The sequence below is a fragment of the Callorhinus ursinus genome, unplaced genomic scaffold, assembly GCF_003265705.2.
Source record: "Callorhinus ursinus isolate GAN/ISIS: 27379988/994484 unplaced genomic scaffold, GSC_fseal_2.0 scaffold9, whole genome shotgun sequence".
Classification (NCBI taxonomy): Eukaryota; Metazoa; Chordata; class Mammalia; order Carnivora; family Otariidae; genus Callorhinus; species Callorhinus ursinus.
Window position 1 is genome coordinate 40,591,542 of NW_027397071.1, and position 20,733 is coordinate 40,612,274.

At 38.3% G+C, this 20,733-nt stretch overlaps 1 protein-coding gene across 1 annotated transcript; it reads left to right on the forward strand.

Annotated features, from left to right (window-relative positions):
• The first annotated feature begins 1,226 nt into the window (after nt 1-1,226).
• On the forward strand, nt 1,227-2,271 carry LOC112823972 (small ribosomal subunit protein uS2-like). Its single transcript, XM_025871847.2, has one exon. It carries the CDS (start codon nt 1,297-1,299, stop codon nt 2,182-2,184), a length of 888 nt encoding a protein of 295 aa, XP_025727632.1. The 5' UTR covers nt 1,227-1,296; the 3' UTR covers nt 2,185-2,271.
• The last annotated feature ends 18,462 nt before the right edge of the window (nt 2,272-20,733 follow it).

Sequence of the window (20,733 nt, forward strand, 5' to 3'; positions counted from 1 at the left end):
CAGGAGTCATAGAGTTGTTAGTTGTGAGCTCAATGCTAATGAATCGGCAATATAATATTAAATAAGGTGACTTTCAACAGAACATACATAATAAAATAAGTGTTGATTGGTTGATGAAGATGTAACCAAAGACTCATAGGACCCTAACCCCATTTTCCCCTAGAAGCAGTGGTTCAGTATTTGCTAATTTAGTGTTTGTAGAGACTTTGTAGAATATAACTACTGCAAATAACGAGAATCAACTGTATATGATTTAAATTTATTTGCTCTGTAATGTGATGGTATAACCTCTTCACCATGACTCACAAAACTTCAGTAAACATTCAGCTACAGATTTTGCATCTATGTTTTTTTTTGTGTGTGTGTGCTGATGGGTGGAAGAGAAGGGTGGCGACAAGGCAGAGTTTTAGATTTTGGCAGGTGGCAAAACTAAGGTAAAGGAAAATGCTCAAGAAAAAAGGCATAGAGGGGCACCTGGGTGGCTCAGTCATTAAGCATCTGCCTTCGGCTCAGGCCATGATCCCAGGGTCCTGGGATTGAGCCCCACATCGGGCTCCCTGCTTGGCGGGAAGCCTGCTTCTCCCTCTCCCACTCCCCCTGCTTGTGTTCCCTCTCTCGCTGTGTCTCTTTCTGTCAAATAAATAAATAAAATCTTAGAAAAAAGAATTATAAACCTACTTGTCCCATGCAAGAGACATGAATTAGATGGATAAAATAAATAAAAATCTTAAAAAAAAAAAGAAGAAAGGCAGAGAATTAAGGGGAGCAGAAATTCTGAGCTGGAGGTTGACCATGTAAGGCCTCCAGAAGTTCACTGATATTTTGAAGAGCATATGGTCTTTGGCAAGATGTCTAATGGGAATTTGAAATATTTGTCCTTGGATGTTAATTAGCTTCACCCTGAAAACTTAGCACAGGCATTAATTATGCCAAGAAACATTTTAATCTGGATTACTATAATTTGGGTTGTAACATTTTAGCATTATCATGACATGTACCATGCTGTAAAATACTTCTTGTGTATAGGCCTGATTCTTTATTTAAACCATAAATAACTTAAGTCAAGAGCCATGACAATTCATGTTTTTATTTCCACCACCTAGTCCACTAGTGAACATAAAGAAGGAACTCAATTAAATAAAACCTTATTATTTTTTAATTTTTTTTACATCAAATTCTTATTCAAATAATCCTTTAAGAATATATTTACTGCTGTGGCTTTTCTGAGCTACCCGGGGAAGGGTCCATACGGCGTTGTTTTGCGTTCCCGTCATAACTTAAAGGGAAACTTTCACAATGTCCGGAGCCCTTGATGTCCTGCAAATGAAGGAGGAGGATGTCCTCAAATTCCTTGCAGCAGGAACCCATTTAGGTGGCACCAACCTTGACTTTCAAATGGAACAGTACATCTACAAAAGGAAAAGTGATGGTATCTACATCATAAATCTGAAGAGAACCTGGGAGAAGCTTCTGCTGGCAGCTCGTGCCATTGTTGCCATTGAAAACCCAGCTGATGTCAGTGTCATATCGTCCAGGAATACTGGCCAGCGAGCTGTGCTGAAATTTGCTGCTGCTACTGGAGCCACTCCTATTGCCGGCCGCTTCACTCCTGGAACCTTCACTAACCAGATCCAGGCAGCCTTCCGGGAGCCGAGACTTCTGGTGGTTACTGATCCCAGGGCAGACCACCAGCCTCTTACAGAGGCGTCCTATGTTAACCTGCCTACCATTGCCCTGTGTAACACAGACTCTCCTCTGCGCTATGTGGACATTGCCATCCCTTGCAACAAAAAGGGAACTCACTCAGTGGGTCTGATGTGGTGGATGCTGGCCAGGGAAGTTCTGCGCATGCGTGGCACCATTTCCCGAGAACACCCATGGGAGGTCATGCCTGATCTCTACTTCTACAGAGATCCTGAAGAGATTGAAAAGGAAGAGCAGGCCGCTGCTGAAAAGGCTGTGACCAAGGAGGAATTTCAGGGTGAATGGACAGCTCCAGCTCCTGAGTTCACTGCTACTCAGCCTGAAGTCGCAGACTGGTCTGAAGGCGTGCAGGTGCCCTCGGTGCCTATTCAGCAGTTCCCTACTGAAGACTGGAGCACCCAGCCGGCCACTGAAGACTGGTCTGCAGCTCCCACTGCTCAGGCCACTGAATGGGTAGGAACAACCACTGAGTGGTCTTAAGCTGGTCTTCCACAAAGGCACACAAAATGGAAATAGAAATGGAAAAGGTTGACGGAAAATAAACAGTTGGTGAAAAAAAAAAAAGAATATATTTACTGCTGTGAAGGGAATAAGCATAGCAATTAAGAGTTAGGAAGATATGGATTTGAACCTTAAGTTATGTGACCTCAGACAGATTACTTAAATCTTGGAGTCTCAGTTTCTCATCTGTAAAATACAGACAATGCTAGTACTATCTTATAGAGTTGTGAGTAATTTTTTATTAATATATAATGTATTATTTATTTCAGGGGTCCAGGTCTGTGATTCATCAGTCTTACACGATTCACAGTGCTCACCATAGCACATACCCTCCCCAATGTCCATCACCCAGCCACCCCATCCCTCCCACCCCCCTTCACTCCAGCAACCCTCAGTTTGTTTCCTGAGATTAAGAGTTAGAACTGTGAGTATTAAGGGGCGCCTGGGTGGCTCAGTTGGTTAAGCGACTGCCTTCGGCTCAGGTCATGATCCCGGAGTCCCGGGATCGAGTCCCACATCTGGCTCCCTGCTCAGTAAGGGAGCCTGCTTCTCCCTCTGACCCTCCCCCCTCTCATGTACTCTCTCTCTCTCATTCTCTCTCTCTCAAATAAATAAATAAATCTTTAAAAAAAAAAAAAAAAGAACTGTGAGTATTAAATAAAACTTTTTCCCTGATGCCCCGTGCATAGTGTTCAGCACAAAATATCATATTGCTCAATAAATAATGACAATAGTAGCAGTGTGATTTGCACAAATGTGTAAGAAGAGTGGATTGGTTGGGCTTGTGATATATTATACCACCAGCAGGGTAGAGGGTGGAACAGAATCCAGCACAATAGAGCAAGGCTTATAAAGAGTATAAATCCATATATAACCTAAGGTATCCTTAGGATGTTTTGTGTGGCTGCCTTCAGTAACTACTCCTTTGTCCCCAGAAACAGCCCCTTCACCTGGATACCTAAGACCACATTATTGACTCACAGGCTTCCATGAAGTCTTCATGATTACTGAGAACCCTGTCAATCACATACAAGATGGGGACAAGGAGAGAGACTGCAACAACAGTTCCATTAGAAAATCATGGATAGTTTAGAATTCCCATAGTTGCAGGATTTGACCAAAGTGAGCTTCAGTTCAAGTGGCATTTTTTCATGCATTCATCCATCTAAGAAACATTTTTAAGTGCCTACCTTATGTCAATCACTGTTTGAAATACTTCAGTGTGTAAGCTGACCAGATACTCATGGAGCTTACATTCCAATTGAGCAGTCTGAAAATAAACATGTAGATAAGATAAATAAGGTAAGAGTGATGGTAGGGATGGATGTGGTGATGATCAGAGATGGCCTCTCTGAGGAAATGAGTTTGAACTTGAACATGAAAGGTGAGAAGAAAGCAGTCATAAGGAGACCTGCACACAAGAGCAGTTCAGGTAGAGGGATCATCAGGGACAATCATCCTGGAGGAGAATCAATTTGGTGTACTACAGAGACAAAGTAAAGGCCAGTGTAACTAGAGTGTAGTGAGCCAGAAAGACAGTGTAGAAGTTTAATTCAAAGAAATAGGTAGGAGTTAGGATATTCTAGGCTATGAAAATGAGTTTTGTTTTACTCTAATTGCGATAGGAAGGCATTAAGAGAAAGTGAAGAGATAGGACATAAAAACTCCAGTTTTGTTTTACTCTAATTGTAATAGGAAACTATTGAAAGAAAGTGAAGAGATGGGACATAAAACCTCCATTTGGTTTGTTTCATGGAGAGTGGTGTTGGAGGAGGTCATTGAGAGGACATGACCACTGGCTGACCTTTGAGCTGGATCTGGGCAATGAGAGGCTTCCCAGAACATACTTCTTTGGAATGTACTTTCTGGTCACCATTTGTCCACTTGTCCTCACAAGAAAACCCTGTTTTCTTCTAGGAACAATGGTTCAGTATTTGCTAATTCAGTGTTTGTGAAGACTTGTCCTTGGAATGTACTTTCTGGTCACCATTCCCACAGCCGGAGCCATTTTTAAAACACAGCCTTGAGAGAGCAATGTGCTATTGAGACTATCTGGATGGTATATGTGACTGAACCCAGTTAAAGCTTCTATAAAAACTTTAAAAATTCTGGTGGGTGGGTGCAGAGATCTACTCATCCTGAGGCTACCCAAGACAAACCTCCTAAATTCCCTTTGTTAAAAGCAAAATTCAGGGCGCCTGGGTGGCTCAGTCGTTAAGCGTCTGCCTTCAGCTCAGGTCATGATCCCAGGGTCCTGGGATAGAGTCCCACATTGGGCTCCTCCTCGGCAGGAAGCCTGCTTCTCCCTCTCCCACTCCCCCTGCTTGTGTTCCTGCTCTCTCTCTCTGTCAATAAATAAATAAAATCTTAAAAAAAAAGCAAAATTCAACTGAGTAAATTTAAAGATCTAATTGACCTTTTCAACAATTTATGAATCTGGTAGCATCCCATCCAGCAGGTAGAGAAATATTCCAAGGCATTGAACTGAAATGTAAGGTTTTTATGGGAAGGAGGGTGGCCCAAGGAGATTATTAGCAAGATAAAAGAAAGGACTGTTTCAGAGGAGGACAACTTTTTTGGGAAAAGGGAAAAGCAGGGCTTTTATTGCAGATTACCTCACTAATGCTGATTAGGAAATTTCAGATTGACTGTTAAAAGTTCACATTCCTGGGAGAAGTTGAAACTGTGATTAACTGAACTTGGTTTGCTATCACAGGTGAGCAAATGACTCAATTTTAGGCCTGTTATCTTTTTCTTCTTGTCTTTCTGTTTTTTAGTGTTTGTTTGTTTTGGATTTTTGTTGTTGTTGTTCTTTTGTGGGTTTTTTTGTTGTTGTTATTTTTTGTTTGTTTTGTTTTGTTTTGTTTTTTTTTAAGAAAGGCAGAATGCCACATGCAGCACCACATTTGGCTGTGTCTAGAGTCTTGGAAGCTTGACTATCCTACATTGTCCTACAAATGGATCTTGAGAGCTTATTTGGAGATTCTAGCAGGGGAGCACAGCTACTCCTACACTCTTGATGGAAGAATTGTCCTCCTCTCTCAGGGAAGGTCATCCTCCTTGACCGAGCATGGAGCTTCTGGAGGGACACAGATGGAGCCATGATGGAGAAAGGTGACACCCGCCTGGCCAGCCAGATCAGCCTAATCAACCCTGGTGATACATGGGGTGACAGATATTGCAGCCAGATTGCCCTCACATCCTTGTTGTTTCATTTTTAACAGCCTATTTATTAAACCTGCCACTTACCAATCTGGAATTGGTCTGCTCTTTCCTGGGTCTCTTCTTGTCCTCTGTGTATGAGGACCAGTTTGTGAATCAACAAATGTGCTATGAGGATAAGAATGGTGGAAAAACTGAGAGAGATCAGTGGAAGCTATTGCAGATGCCCAAGAGACAGACGATAGTGACTCGGACTAGAATCATAGCAGTGGGAATGGTGAGAGGCAGTTGGATATAATATATATATATATATAATAAATATAAGATATATATTTAATTATATATTAATAATATGTTATATATTTAAACATATATTTATATATTTTAGCTACATATTATTTATACTTATAAATTTATAAATATATTATTTACATATATTTAGATATATAAATATTTATATTAAAAGATTTATTTATTTGAGAGAGAGAGAGAGAGGGGAGAGGGGCAGAAAGACAGAAAATCTTAAGCAGACCTCTTGCTGAGCTGGGAACCCAATGTGGATCTCCATCTCATGACCCCAAGAACATGACCTGAGCTGAAACCAAGAGTTGGATGCTTAATGGACTGTACTACGCAGGTGTCCCTGGATATATATTTTAAAGGTAAAACTAGTAGAAACCGCTGATGGATTGGGTCATGAGTTGAGAGACATTAGGGGTATAATAAAATATACCATTATGGAAAAGACATTTTTGTAGGTGCTGTCAGAGTGAGCATACAGGAATTTAACTCCCAGTGGCCTTGTGTCTGGGGAACTCCCATGGAGTCAGCCCTAAATTTAAAGTCAGGCTCAGGACCTTGAATGAAAAGAGTACAATATAAGTGAGAACAGAAATCATTTCTCAGATTGTATGCTCCCAAAATATCTTTTTGTTTCTGATTACAACATAGCATGTGGGCTGTGGGAGCAGGAAAGATTCTATTTGGCTCTATGTGATTTTAATAGTTGTGTAATGTTTTGGTGTCACTCAGATGTATATGGGACATATAATTCTGTAGGTGGGCAACCCACAAAAGTCTGCACAGAACTTGTTAGAAATGTATAACTCCGACTAAAAGCCTTCTTCAAGCTATCATTGTTAGTCTGATCCCTCCTGTAAATTAACCTCCTTATTGGAAATTATCACTGAGGGTAGAAATGTTTCCTTCAGCGTCAATAGTGTTCCCAAGCCTCCATAATGTTAATGAACTTCAGGACTGAGCTCTCTCCCATAGTTCTCTTAATCCTGGGGAATGAAACCTTTCTCTCTCTCTCTCTCTCTAACATCCCAAATGCTCAATTGCCAAAAGATGTACTCTTCTAAATTCAAGCTGACAAAAGTTTCTCAATGGGTTCTTTTGAGTGATCTTTTTCTTTTCCCAACTTCTTTCTTAAAATCTCCTTCTCATTTCCCTTCTTTTCTTCTTTCTTCCTGTCGACCTCAGAGAGTTGGGGACCTGGGGCAGCGAAGGAACTGAGAAAAAGAGACTACGGTAGAGCGAGGCACAGGGGACCCCGAGCGAGCGGCTGGAGGTGCTGAGGTTTATTCTCCATACTCTCACATACCTTCCACAGTGATATAGGTCTATAATGGTTTACAGCAGGGGCGTAGTAAGGCACATTCCTCCCTGTATACAGGATTAGTCAAGCACGTTAAGAATCTTTAAAACAGAATAAAGGAACAAAGAGGGGAGTGCACAGTGTGCTGTTTACAGCTGGTTTCTTATCTACAAAACATCATCTGCTGCGTACTTTAGAACTGACCACACACGTTCCAAGGGCATTTCACTCTGATCCTTTCGGGTTATTTTTAACCCAGCAATCTCGAGTTTTCTCAGAGATCTTGGAGTCTGAGCGAACATGCACCAGTGGTTGTTGTGGCGATCTGTTTCCCACATCTTCCCTTCCTCCTCTTTGTTGTTTTTCTAAATTATGCTCTCTGCTATTGTGCTAGATGGGCCCCACCTCTGGGGTACAGTACTTAAATTGATCATACACCCTACTGGTCTCTTACTTTCCTAAGGAGCAAATTATATATTTCTGTTCTCACACGGGCTTGCTGGCTCCATGTGCTTTCTGTATCTCTCAGTCTGAGAAATGCTATTGAAACTGTTTAGCCTCACTAGTAGCTACATCTGGTCAATTGAGATTTTGAGGCCTGGTGGATGGGAGCAGAGGGAGTCATATTCATGATAATTGCTCTGAAAGGTAACTCACTGATTATCAGACACTAAACATCTTCAAGAGACAGCACCACCTGTGTGCTCTCCGATAGGCACTCCCAGTCCTCCATGGTGGCATTTTTCAAAGGATGCACCATGTTCCTCAGGACATGTTCTATAAGAAACAATTCTGTAGTCTATGCCTTTGGAAAAGGCTGGGTTTAGTGAGTTTCTTTACTGTATGACTTATTTTTTTAAGATTATTTATTTGAGAGAGAGCAGGGAGAGGAGCAGAAGGGAAGGGGGAGGGAGAGGGAGAGAATCTCAAGCAGGCTCTGTGCTAAGCACAGAGCCTGAGGCAGGGCTCAATCTCACGACCCTGAGATCATGACCTGAGCCAAATCCAAGAGTTGGACACTTAACTGACTGAGCCACCCAGGTGCCCCTTATACTGTATGACTTATTAAGGCTTTTAATAGTCAAAACATTTCTTCAATTTTCAAGTTTTTAGGATTCCCATATTTTAAGGGTGATGACCATAAAACCCCTTTAAGAAATATCTCATGGGGAAAGTATTCTATTCCCAACTGTTCCACAATTATTTAGTTACCTATGCCTTTTGGGAGAGCTAACTTTGAGAGCACTCAAAAGAGCAGTAGTGAGGACATGAAAGCAACTTAACCAATTGACCAATTGATTACTGTCTTCCCTCTGGATAGGCACCATGGGTTCAAAATGAAAGAGTCTTTCCCTAAAGGTACATTATTTTACTTAAGTCAATTTCTGAAAGTAGTTTAACTAGAAGGGATTCCCCAACTGGAAAAATTTGACCTTGGGTGAGAACAAGGTTTATGTGCAGTTGGTAATTGCTCAAGCTTTGAGCTCTTACTATGGCTCCCTTTTATTTTGGGGCTGTTATTTTATAGCAGAAAAGTGCTTTAATTTTTTTAGCCTCTTTGTTATCCTTAACAAATTTGCTGTGATTTAATTTTTTTAGCCTCTTTGTTATCCTTAACAAATTTGCTGTGAGAATAGTGAGGATTGTTCTCTATTTAGGATATGTTACGATTTAAACTGTGGCATTGCAAGAGGCTGTCCAGAAGCAAAAACTTGATGTTTATTAAGTTCTTACTGGCTGTGCCCTATAGACTCTGGTTTATTCTGGTCACTATTTATTGTGTTATGCCACACAAGTTTTTGTGCCTGAGGGCCAGTTGCTGGTAAACTACAGGAACAAAGCCAAAAATGTACTACGGCCATGTAAAGGAACTAAATAGAACTAATAATCTTATTGAATTTTCAAAAAGAATTCTTCTAGAATAAAGCCCTAGGCAAAGGGAAATATAATAATAAAACTGTCATTCAACTGACTTTACAATGATTGCTCACTCTACAGAGCAGTATCTTAGCCTATGACTTAGGGGTTCTATTGGATCTTGGAAGATATCCTGGCTTCCTCTTAGTTGATAATGCTTTCTCATCCAGGAACACTTAGACCCCTATAGACAATCATAAGCTTTATTTGATTTTGTGCCAGCCATTGCAAGATTGTCTTGAGATAGTTGTATTCACTGCCAATAACGTCCAGTTAAAAGGCTGCTGTGTTCTAGAAATCTCTGAAAGTTGTAAGTTACCAGAGAAAGCATTTCTTTATATTTTGAAGTTATCCAACAAGTACTAAGTGCCTTTCTGTGCAGGCGCTGTTCTAGGTACTTGAAATCCCTAAAAAAAACAAGTATCCCTCAATGCCATTTTCTGACTTCATAATGATACTGCACACATAAGCTTATTTTATAGACTGGCTTTTTTTTTTTTTTTTAGAGAGTCATTAAAAAAAAACACTAACCTCAAAAAAGCAGAGAGATAAGAGAAATCTACTGGCTTAATTTCAGCCATCTGAGAGGTTCTGTGCTATACGATAGTTACTTCATTTGCTTGGTTTTGTGCTTGGATGTGGCTTCCGTCTACAACATTTTGTTGTAGAGAAGTGTATTTAATTACTAACTATGAGAAAATATGATAGCCACATTTTGGGGTGATTTAGCTCACATCCAGTCTCCTTTTGAATTACATGACTCAGACCTACTGGTCATAGATTACTGACCCAGAAGACACCTGACCCATGGAGCTGTGTCAAGGTGATGGTAGAGCTCTGGACTCCAGAATACAAGTTAATGAATCCTTTCTATCATGGTGTCTGGACTTACCTGTTGTCTTTTTATCATGAATCTTAATTATTCAGTTCTGCCTTTGATTGTAATATTATTACAATGTTATATTATTAACTTTATATATTGAATATATATTGAAAATTACAAGACATTAATGAAAGAAATTGAAGAGGACACAAATAAATGGAAAGATAGACTGTGATCATGGATTAGAATAATTAATCTTTTTTAAATGTTCATACCACTTAAAACAATATATGGATTCAAAGCAATCTCTTCTAAGTTCCATTGGCATTTTTCACAAAAATAGAACAAACTCCTAAAATATTTGTGGAATCACAGAAGACCCTAAATAACCAAGAACCAGGTTATTAAAAAAAGAACAAAGCTAGAAAACACCACACTCCCTGATTTTAAAAACATATTACAAAGCGATAGTAATTAAAACAGTATGGTATTGATACATAGATCAGTGAAACAGAATACAGAGCCCAGATATAAGCCCACATATACATGGTCAATTAATTTATGACAAAAGAGGCAAAAATATCCAATGGAAAAAGAACTGTCTATTCAATAAATGCTGTTGGAAAAATTGGACAACCACACACAAAAGAACAAAACAGACCACTGTCTTACACTGTACACAAAAATTAACTCAAAGTGGATTAAAGCCTTGAATGTAAGATCTGAAACCATAAAATTCCTAGAAGAAAACATAGGCAGTAAGATCCTTGACATAGGTTTGGCAATGATATTTTTTGAATATGACACCAAAAGCAACAAAGGCAAAAATAAACAAATGGGATTATATTAAAGTAAAAAGATTCTGTACAGCAAAGGACACCATCAACAAAATGAAAAGCAACCTACTGAGTTGGAGAAGATATTTGCAAATCATATATCTTATAAGGGACTATTATTCAAAAATATATAAAGAACTCATAAAACTTAATAGCAAAAAGTCAAACAATCTGATTGAAAAATAGACTGAAGATCTGAATAGACATTTTTCCAAAAAAGACATACAGATGGCCAACAGATACCTAAATAAGTGCTCAGTATCATTAATAATCAGGGAAATGAAAATCAAAACCACAATGAGATATCACCTCATACTTGTTAGAATGACTATTATTAAAAAACCAAGAAATAACAAGTGTTGATGAGGATGTCGATAAAAGGGAACACTTGTGCACTGTTGGTGGGAATGTAAACTGGTGTAGCTACTATGGTGGAAAATGGCTTGAAGTTTCCTCAAAAATTTTTAAAACTTTTAATTGTATCTACTTCTAAATGTTTATCAAAAAACCCCCAAAACACTAATTTGAAAAGATATCTGTACCCCCATGTTCACTGCAGCATTATTTACAATAGTCAAGGTATGGAAACAACCTAAGTGTTCATTGGTGGATAAATAGATAAAGAAATTGTGGTATACATGTATAGTGGAATATTATTCAGTCATAAAAAGAATGAAAAACAACATGGATGGACCTCCAGGGAATTATGCCAAATTAAATAAGTCTGACATTGAAAGACAAATATTGTATGATCTCACTTATATGTGAAATTAAAAAAAATACAAAGAAAAGAAAAAACAAAAAAACAAAAAAACTCAGCTCATAGGTACAGAGAACAGATTGGTGGATATGAGAGGAGGGGAATGGGAAAAATGGGTAAACTTTTTTTTGTTTGTTTAAATAAACTGAATAAGCAAAATTAAAATAAAATTTAAAAAGTCTTTACTGAGCACTTACTATGTGCCAGGTGTAGGGGAAATAACCATGTAATTTGGCTCTCATGGATTTAGTCTTGTGAGGGAAGACAGAACATAACAAGATAAAAATAAGTATGCAGCTAAACACACTCCTATGTTTATTCAGCTAGTTGGTCTTTCAGGAAATGATGACCCGTACTTAATTTTAATTCTTTTACTTCCTCTCCCAGGCATTTTCTTTTTAACCAACTGGGTAGTTAATCATCCCTATAATATTTTCATGTAAGGAGCATATTAATTATTAAAATATGAATATTAATGGTGTAGAAAAATGCCTAGCACAATGCTTGGCACATAGTAGGTATGGTACAAAGCTAGTTGACTTACAGCATTGAAAACCTGAAATAGGACTGAATTTTGATTCTCCCTCTAGAATTCTAGAATTTAAACCTCAATGTTTGGCTTTCTCTCTGTGAGAAAACTTTCAAATAATAATCAAAATCGTAACTGATCTTACTGAGTGCTTGCTGTGATACTGTGATGAGTTGTTATGCTAATTCCTTATTAAAAACAACAACAGCAGCAAATGGGTAGAACACCTACTATATGTCAGGCATCAAACAGGAATATGGGGACTATCGATATCTGTTTTGCTGATCAAAGCCTATAACCACAATAAAAATACAAAACTGAAAAAATATTAGTTACTTTAGAATTATTTTAGTAAATTCTATTTTTGTTTACTTTATATGCCACAGGTTTTTGTTATTGAAATAAAAAGGATCTTTACTAGATTGACAAATGTTATAGAAAGTTGTCCAATCCAGTTCTCTAATTTTAAACCAGTTCAATACACTCTAACAATAAACACCATGTTGGTGACATTTCAGTTCCACTTAAGACAGTCCAAAACAACTGGCAATTTACTATTATTTTAGTATACTGCTTTTGACTCTGAGCTTGCCCTTTGGACCTGTTGACTGATCCTGGTTTTCTGACTTGCACTTTAGTTCAGACTCCCTGCCATGACTCTTTCCATGCTTGGCCATCTCCCATAGGACCAGTTAGTCCAGGTTTAACCCTATAGAATCTAAACTCTGGCTTTGGTCTGCTTGGCCAGTGCAGTAAGTGGACCCACACTGGTTCTCCACAGGTAAGATCTGGCAAAATATTTCGGCTGGTAGTAAAGGATCAATAACTAAATATTATGGTTTGTGGTTTGAAATTTTGATAACATTTTTGCAGTTTTTTCCAATATAGTCAAACAAGTTTAAATTATGAATCAATATGTTTAAACTTCTAAGTGTGTCTTTTGAACACAACAAAGTAATGGAATTTGAAATATGGGATAGTGAAATATCCAAAAATAGAAAAATTTTTATTGAATTCCATTTTAATTATACAAGCCAAATGCACACAGTTAGCTCTATGGAACAGGACAATTAATAGTTCTATTTCCCCTAGAGTTTGAAGTTTTCAAAGTATGAATACCTGTTAATCTTTTAAGAATGTTTTTGCATTGCCCTTCAATGAAACTTTTTCTGACTGCTCAGGTGGAATTGCCCATTCCATCTCTGGCCCCATGGCACTGTAACTGACATATTCCTTTTTTTTTTTTTTTTTAAGATTTTATTTATTTGACAGAGACATAGCGAGAGAGGGCACACAAGCAGGGGGAGTGGGAGAGGGAGAAGCAGGCTTTCCGCGGAGCAGGGACCCCGATGCGGGGCTCAATCCCAGGACCCTGGGATCATGACCTGAGCCGAAGGCAGACGCTTAATGACTGAGCCACCCAGGAGCCCCGTAACTGACGTATTCTTCCACCTCATCATCTCTGATACTCTCTGAACATATTTGTTAACATGCCTGCTACTCATCCCACTCCAGGAAATATATTCCTTGAAACAGTGGTCATCTCTGATGTTTTTCTCTATCCTGAGGGTCTGATAAAAAAGAAGGCAGTTAATAAATTTTGAGAAATAAATTTTTGATTGTGTTGAAGACCATTCAGAAAAAATATTTTCAGATTAAATTGACTTTTTACTACCTATCAATTACACCCTAGTCGACCATAACTCAGCTCACTGTTATAAAATTTCTGATTTTACTATTGTTTATTCCATTCCTTTTTGTTCTATATGCTTATTTTGGTATGATAAGAATCAGAATCTATATTAAATCTCTTAATTACAGGTGACTCTTGAACAACATGGCTGGAACTGTGTCCACTTACATGCAGATTTTTTTTTTTTCAAAATGCTTTATTGTTTCAATTTGGTCAACCACTTGAGAGGTCTCTTGAGTGGTTATAGAGCTGCCTAGTAGCTATAGGGAGAGGCTCAGGCAGAAGCCCTGACATCAGGGGGAAGCTAGAGGGGCCCCTCAAGAGCCACTGTGCTCTAGAGGCTCCAGCTGTGCTTGAGAGGGAGACTTTTGAAGAGATACTCACCCAGCCTAGCACAGGGGGCCAGCCAGCCTGCAGAGATTAGTCAAGTGATCGTCTATCTTGATGAATTTCACTTGCTCATCTAGGAGGTGGTTTTCCAGGAAGGCACAGAGATGGTGGGAGGAGGTGGTGGTGTCTGCGCAGTCATAACCTAGGACCTGCAGATACAAAAGGGCTTCGTTCAGGTTCTACTCCAGGGACTGCCTCTGTACATCCTGAGAAAGAGCATGGCTGCCCGCTGGTTTTGGATCTATGAGAGGCACTGTGTGCCCTCTGACTTCTCCTTGGCCAAATTGGGAAAGAAGTGGCCCACGCCTCCAGAGCCATATCCTCATGGTGAAAATAGAAGCCCAGAGAGCAGTAGGTGTAGGAGGTCCACAGATGAGTGTTGATCACATGGTTGACTGGGACGTCCTCTTTGGTGGAATAATTCTGACCAATTTGGAGCTCATGGTTGATCAGCAATAAGGAACCAAACTTAAAAAATGGTATTGGTTAGTCCTGGAGGCAGAGGATGGCTAATAGAGGGTTCTGAAATTTGCCACTACAAAAGAGGTTGGATGGTAGTTGGAGTTTGAAAGAAGGGGTGCCCCTGGGTCCTTTCTGTCCAGACATTGTTGAAGCAAAAGGCAGATCTGGGTGCTCTTGGGTGCACTGTTTATTCACAGTTCTTATGGTATTATAAATGTATTTTCTCTTCCTTATAATTTTCTTAATAACGTTTTCTTTTCTCTAGCTTACTTTATTATAAGAATACAGTATATAATACATACGTCATGCAAAATATGTGTTAATTGACTGTATTGGTAAGGCTTCCTGTCAACAGTAGGCTGTTAGTAGTTAAGTTTTTGAGGAGTCAGAAGATAGACCTGTGGAGTATTGGCTCCCCTAATCCCTGCATTGTTCAGGAGTCAACTGTATCTAAATTTAATATGTGAAGAAGAATTCAAGTTTTATTTTTTTTTAAGATTTATTTATTTATTTATTTATTTGACAGAGAGAGACAGCGAGAGCAGGAGCACAAGCAGGGGGAGTGGGAGAGGGAGAAGCAGGTTTCCAGCTGACCAGGGAGCCCGATGCAGGGCTCGATCCCAGGACCCTGGGACCAGGACCTGAACCAAAGGCAGATGCTTAATGACTGAGCCACCCAGGCGCCCCAAAAATTCAAGTTTTAGAGACGTTTATATGGTTGGTATTTTTGGAAAATCCTGACATTTTGAGACTTATGAGGAAGGTAGTTCTGCAACTTAGAACTGAGGTTAAAAGTGGTTGAAGTATTGGCTTTGATGCTTTGAAGAAATTTCAATAGATTTGAAGAATCCTTTCCTTTCTAGCAAATTTTAAGAAATATAATCCTTGTATACAAATGAATACACTTAAGAACATAGCCCAAACCTGGAAATATTAGTTGGTATGATAGATAACATGTTTGGGAGGGCAAAACTACTGGTGCAAAAAAGCAGAAAAAGACTTTTCAAGAATAAATGTAGTCTTATAATTTTCACAAATACAGTTTGGAGAAGAAATGATTTTATGTCAGTCTATTTAAAAATCTGAAAATTTTTATTAATATAAAATGGTAACAAGACTGATAAAATATGATATGACCCTACGGTGGACTTGGGTAACAAAATGTGTTTTCAATTCAGGGCTAAGCATTTAATTGCCAAGAAAGATGCTCTTTATCTTTCTTTCTGGCTTCTGCAGTGACCAGTCATATTGTAAATAGTGGTTGCTGTGTCACCCGGTCCCAGAGTGAGGACAATGCATACACGCAGTGCTGGGGATTTGTTCCTGCAGCATAGTTTATCCTGATTGATACGGCAAGAATGTGGCAGATGCAGGTTTTACTACTATTCGAGTAGTTTTGAATAAGTTGAAATAATCTATGTATGGAGGTCTGGTGAAATCCTGTAACTTTAATAAAAGTGACACTGATTTTAAATACAATGGGATTCAGCCATTTTTAGTTTTAGAGACTTGGACTAAACCAGGTTTATGAGGAAAAATCTGAAGTTTCTGGTCAATGTAAATGTAAGGTGGGAACATTCTCAGAAACTCTTAGATATTGATAATAAGCATCTCAATTTTATATTGCAGCTTCATGTCTCTAATGTATAATTTCAGCATGCACATTCAGTGGCATGTATACAGACACACTGCCTGCTCAGAAAATTTCCAAGGACTTCATCAATGCTTTTGGGCAATAAGCTTTTGGAAATTGTTTTCAAGTTCTGTTCTTTCACTTTTTCTTCACAAGTGATTTTTTGGTTGATACTTATTTGTTTTGTTGGATGACAGAGCTTGAAGGGAACCTGTTATTGAGCTCAGTGGCAGTTTGATGAAAGTAATATCTAATTTGGATGTATGGGCTTTGAACATTTTCTAGGAAGTGGGGAGGTGCCAGACATCCCCAGAGCTGTCAGATGTAGAGTTCAGTCGACAGGATTTCATGTGGAAAGACTGGACTCCAGAATTCAAATATCTGAACCAAAGTATTGGTATTTTGCTTATCTGATTAGCAAGTGCACACAAGAAAGTATTTAGAGCCACTCATCTGACCCTGATGTGCGGAATTTCTCCATTCATTTCCTTTTTGCATCCAAGGTCTCAGTACTCCCTTTGTCATCCTTCGGTGTACTATCCACTCACATTTCTATCTCTATGCTTATGCTGTTACTTAATCTAGTATGATTGTTTCCTCCATTCTTTCTCCACTTCTTATTCATCCTTCAGACTCTGCTCAAAAATTCTGCTTTTCCATGCATGTGCTAATGTCTCAGAGAATTTATTTGCACTTTTCCAGAGCCACAGTGTCTCTTTCACTTAGTTTTTAAGCTCTCTTTGAATATAGGAGGTCCACCTAATCACCTTTGTGTTCTCTGTTCCTTGTAAGAGTCACCATTTTGTTCTATACATATATAGCTGCTCAATACATGTTTACTAAATTTAAGAGGAGTTATAACAAAATTGTAAATCTCTTCTCCCTCAAAAAATCTTTTATCTGAAGTACCAGGAGCTCAGCTGCTCTTGCACGTCCTTTGTTCTCAGTGCCACTCACTCATCCATGTGAGGGGATAGAACAGAAAATTATGTTTTTTGCATCTTTATAGTATTTTACACTTTTCAACATACGCTCACATCTATGACCACCTCTGAGCCTCAGAGCAGCCCTTGAGATGAAAAGGGCAAGTGTGATTGCTCTTAAGTGTGAGGTAAAAAAAAACTGAGGAAAAATGGACTGCCCATCTTCTCACCAGTGGTCAATAGGCACATCAGGACCCAATTCTCGTTTCTTGACTAGTGGAGTACTGTATTTTCTCTTTCCTCTGTCACACTTCATCCCCTTATAAGAATTCCTTGCAGTTCCAGCCTGTTCCCAATCTAGGAAGGGCCTCTCTATAGCCCACACAGATTTACTGAGCAGAGTGAATTGTCCTATATCTGACTTGTGGCTGCAGAGGGAGGCTTTTCTTACTCTTCTGCTTGGGAAGCATGTTTCTTTAAAAAGTATGGCTGTCTTGCTTGGTTTTACGTGGCAATTCACAGGGCTGCCATGTTGATGGTTTTACTTGATCAACAGCTCACATCACTGAAACAACTTCATTTCACTCCACAGTCACTTAAATCTTTTCAAGCAAATGACCACTTGTTTGACTCAGTGGGCCCAAATGAATGAAGAATTTGTTGAACAACCTGCTAAGCTTGGAGTACTATGTGTAGTAGTATCGGGAGAAGAGCAGCATAGCTAACTGAATTCTTGGTAAATTCATATATGAATGCTGTAGAAAGAGAAAGTTAGTAGAAATAAATGATTGAGAGCAGAAATTTAGCTAACAAAATAACTAGATCCTGGGGTATCCTGAGAATAGTACACATTAGTAAAATCTACAATAACTTTCTACTTACAAGAATGAGAAGATCTTTAATCCAAAAAAGTTAAAATTATTCTCAGCAAAACTTATTAACTAGTACATTATTTTTACTCCATTATCTACAGTAAACAAATGCAAATTAGAAAGAATCATAAGAGGATCCCATCCATTCTGTCAACATTTTCATTAATTATAGATAGATAGATAGATAGATAGATAGATAGACAGATAGATATAGTGGTACTGCTGAATCTTCCATCAGAGCTAGCTAGGCCTGGATAGCTTCTTTCATGATTTAAGTTTTATTTTTTAAGATTATTTATTTATTATCTTTGAGAGAGTGAAAGCGAAAGAGAGAGAGAGAGAGCACAAGCTGGGGGGGTGGGTGGTGGGAAGGGGCAGAGGGAGAAGCAGACTCCCTGCTGAGCAGTGAGCCCAATACAGGAACGGATCCCAGGAGGCTGGGATCATGACCTGAGCGGAAGGCAGACACTTAATCTACTGAGCCATCCGGGAGCCCAAAGATTTCAGTTTTTTTTGTATGGGAAAACAACTGCTCAATCATCTAAATTTTGTTCTAGGCTTGGAATATTTTTTAGGTAGGCCATTCCTATCAATTTGTTTGGAATGAGTTGGATAAGGGGAGTCATAGATGTACTATAAAATAAAATAAGTTATTGTGCATAATAGGATACCAGCTATAAATTATGTATGAATCAATGTATATATGTGTGGATTATCTTTAACATAAATCTAATCTATTGAACATCTAAAGAAGCAATAAAATTTGAAGAAAGGATTAACATAGAATTATGCCACAAACTGCAGAATGAACCCAGAACCAGATGGGAGATGAACTATTCCACTATTAAAAAAGAAAGCATCAACAATATATCCAAGAATTATTTAAAAATATCATTAACTTATAAATTCACAGTGATTTATAATGCATTTATACACACATTGCTTCATTAGATTCTGAGAAGTGAGTAGCATAGTTAATATATTTTTCCCATTTACAAATGTGGAAATTCAACTTTTAAAAGTTTGACAAATACCTCAACTCACATATCTGGTGTATTTGAGCTCAGAAAATAGGTTTTATGGTTCCCTGTCCAAGGTTCTTTGCACCATTTTATATACTCTCAAGTGGGTGCCCATTATTTAATGTATATTGGGGATACCAAGAATATTGTTATTCATATTACCGAAGAATTTATAATCTAATTAGGTTGACAGGAAAAAGAAGAGCAAACATATATGTTTACAAACTTCTTGATATACAGGAGACATTCAATAAATGTGTAGCCAAAGGAAAGAGCTACATGCCAAATTAACAAAAAGCAATAAATCCTATATGGATTCAGGGAAAAGAATAATCACTAAGTCAAGGCTATCAGAAAAACTGTGAGGGATAGGAATAAGAAAATAGGATATAAATAGTTCAACTGTGTATGAGAGGAGGACAGGCATGAGCCTGGGCTTGAGCCTGGTCTGACCAAAACACAGGGATCTCCTTTTGATTAGGAGAATGACTAGTGGAGTAGCTTGGCTAATACAGAAAGTTTATGCAGGAGAGTAATGGGGGGTAGAAATAAGGAATTGAGGAGGATGGAAGGATTGAAGTTAGACTGAAAAAATAATATGGGACTAAATATGAAGAACATTTAAGTTTTTTTTAATTTTTTAAGTAAGAAGAACATTTAAGTTTATATTTAATGCTGTAGAAAATCCAGAACTTTGAAGTGTTTTAATTTTGTTTCATTTTTGGTAAACTCCAAGATAGAATAGATTTTAATCCAAACAGCTTCAGATTAAGGTTAAAAAAACATGGATGCGTTTTTGAAAATGAAATGCATTGAAATATAATTCATGTTCGATAGGGTACACCCATTTAAAGAATGCAATGTGATGAATTTTGACAGATCTATACACTTGTGAAACTAGCACACTAATAAAGATATGGAACATTTTCATCACACTGCCATGCCCTCAAAATAAACTATGGATTCTATTTGACTCCCTCACTACTTAGCTATTTGATCCATTTGTCACTTAAGATTTCTAAACTTTTACTAAACCATATACTATTTCTGAGTGTCTCAGGATTATTATGTGGCAAAAATTAGACAATGGAAGTATAAATTATTTGAAAATTGTGAGGGGCAATGAAAATGTAAGGCCTTATTATTCTAAGTTAAATACACTTTCAGGACTGTGGAATGTAGGATGGGCTCAAAGAGCAATTGGGAATAGGAAAAACACCCGCAAAAGTATTGTATTATTACAGGCATGACATGATTAGGGTATGTTCTAAGACTGGGGGCATAGATCCTTGAGATGAGGATAGAGGGTAGGACCAGATTTACTCATGTACTTCAGGCCTTCTTATTGGTCACTTCCATTTCAGCCTCATAGGATACTGGATTTCAGCTCATGCTCAGCAAAATCCCAAGTTACATCAGGTCAGGAATCATTGGGCTTGTTCAAACAGCAAGTGCCTAATCCACAAATGCAGCAAGTCCGCACACACCTACTTCAGTATAGCAACCCACTCCTGCAGGATTTTTCTAAAACATAACCTACCCCTTTTTTTCCCCCAGATAAAAGCCTTTCAATGACTTTGCATTATATTTAAGTCAAACTGAAATTCCTTAGTGTGATGGATAAGATAATTAAAATCTGTGGCTTGCCTGTTTCTTCACACTCTTCTCTCATCATTTCTTATCTATTCTATGCACCATAATTCTTCTTCTTCCACTATGCCTGGCCAACTGACAATATGTAATACCACTCCTTGTTGAGCCTCAACTCAGGATGGTTCCCAGATCATCATTGTATACCACGTTATATACCATCAGACTGATCAGAAATGCATGGACTTTGCAAATGGAAAAATATGACCTTGAATCCTTCACTGCTGGTGACTAATTGTGGGGTCTGTTAATGAAT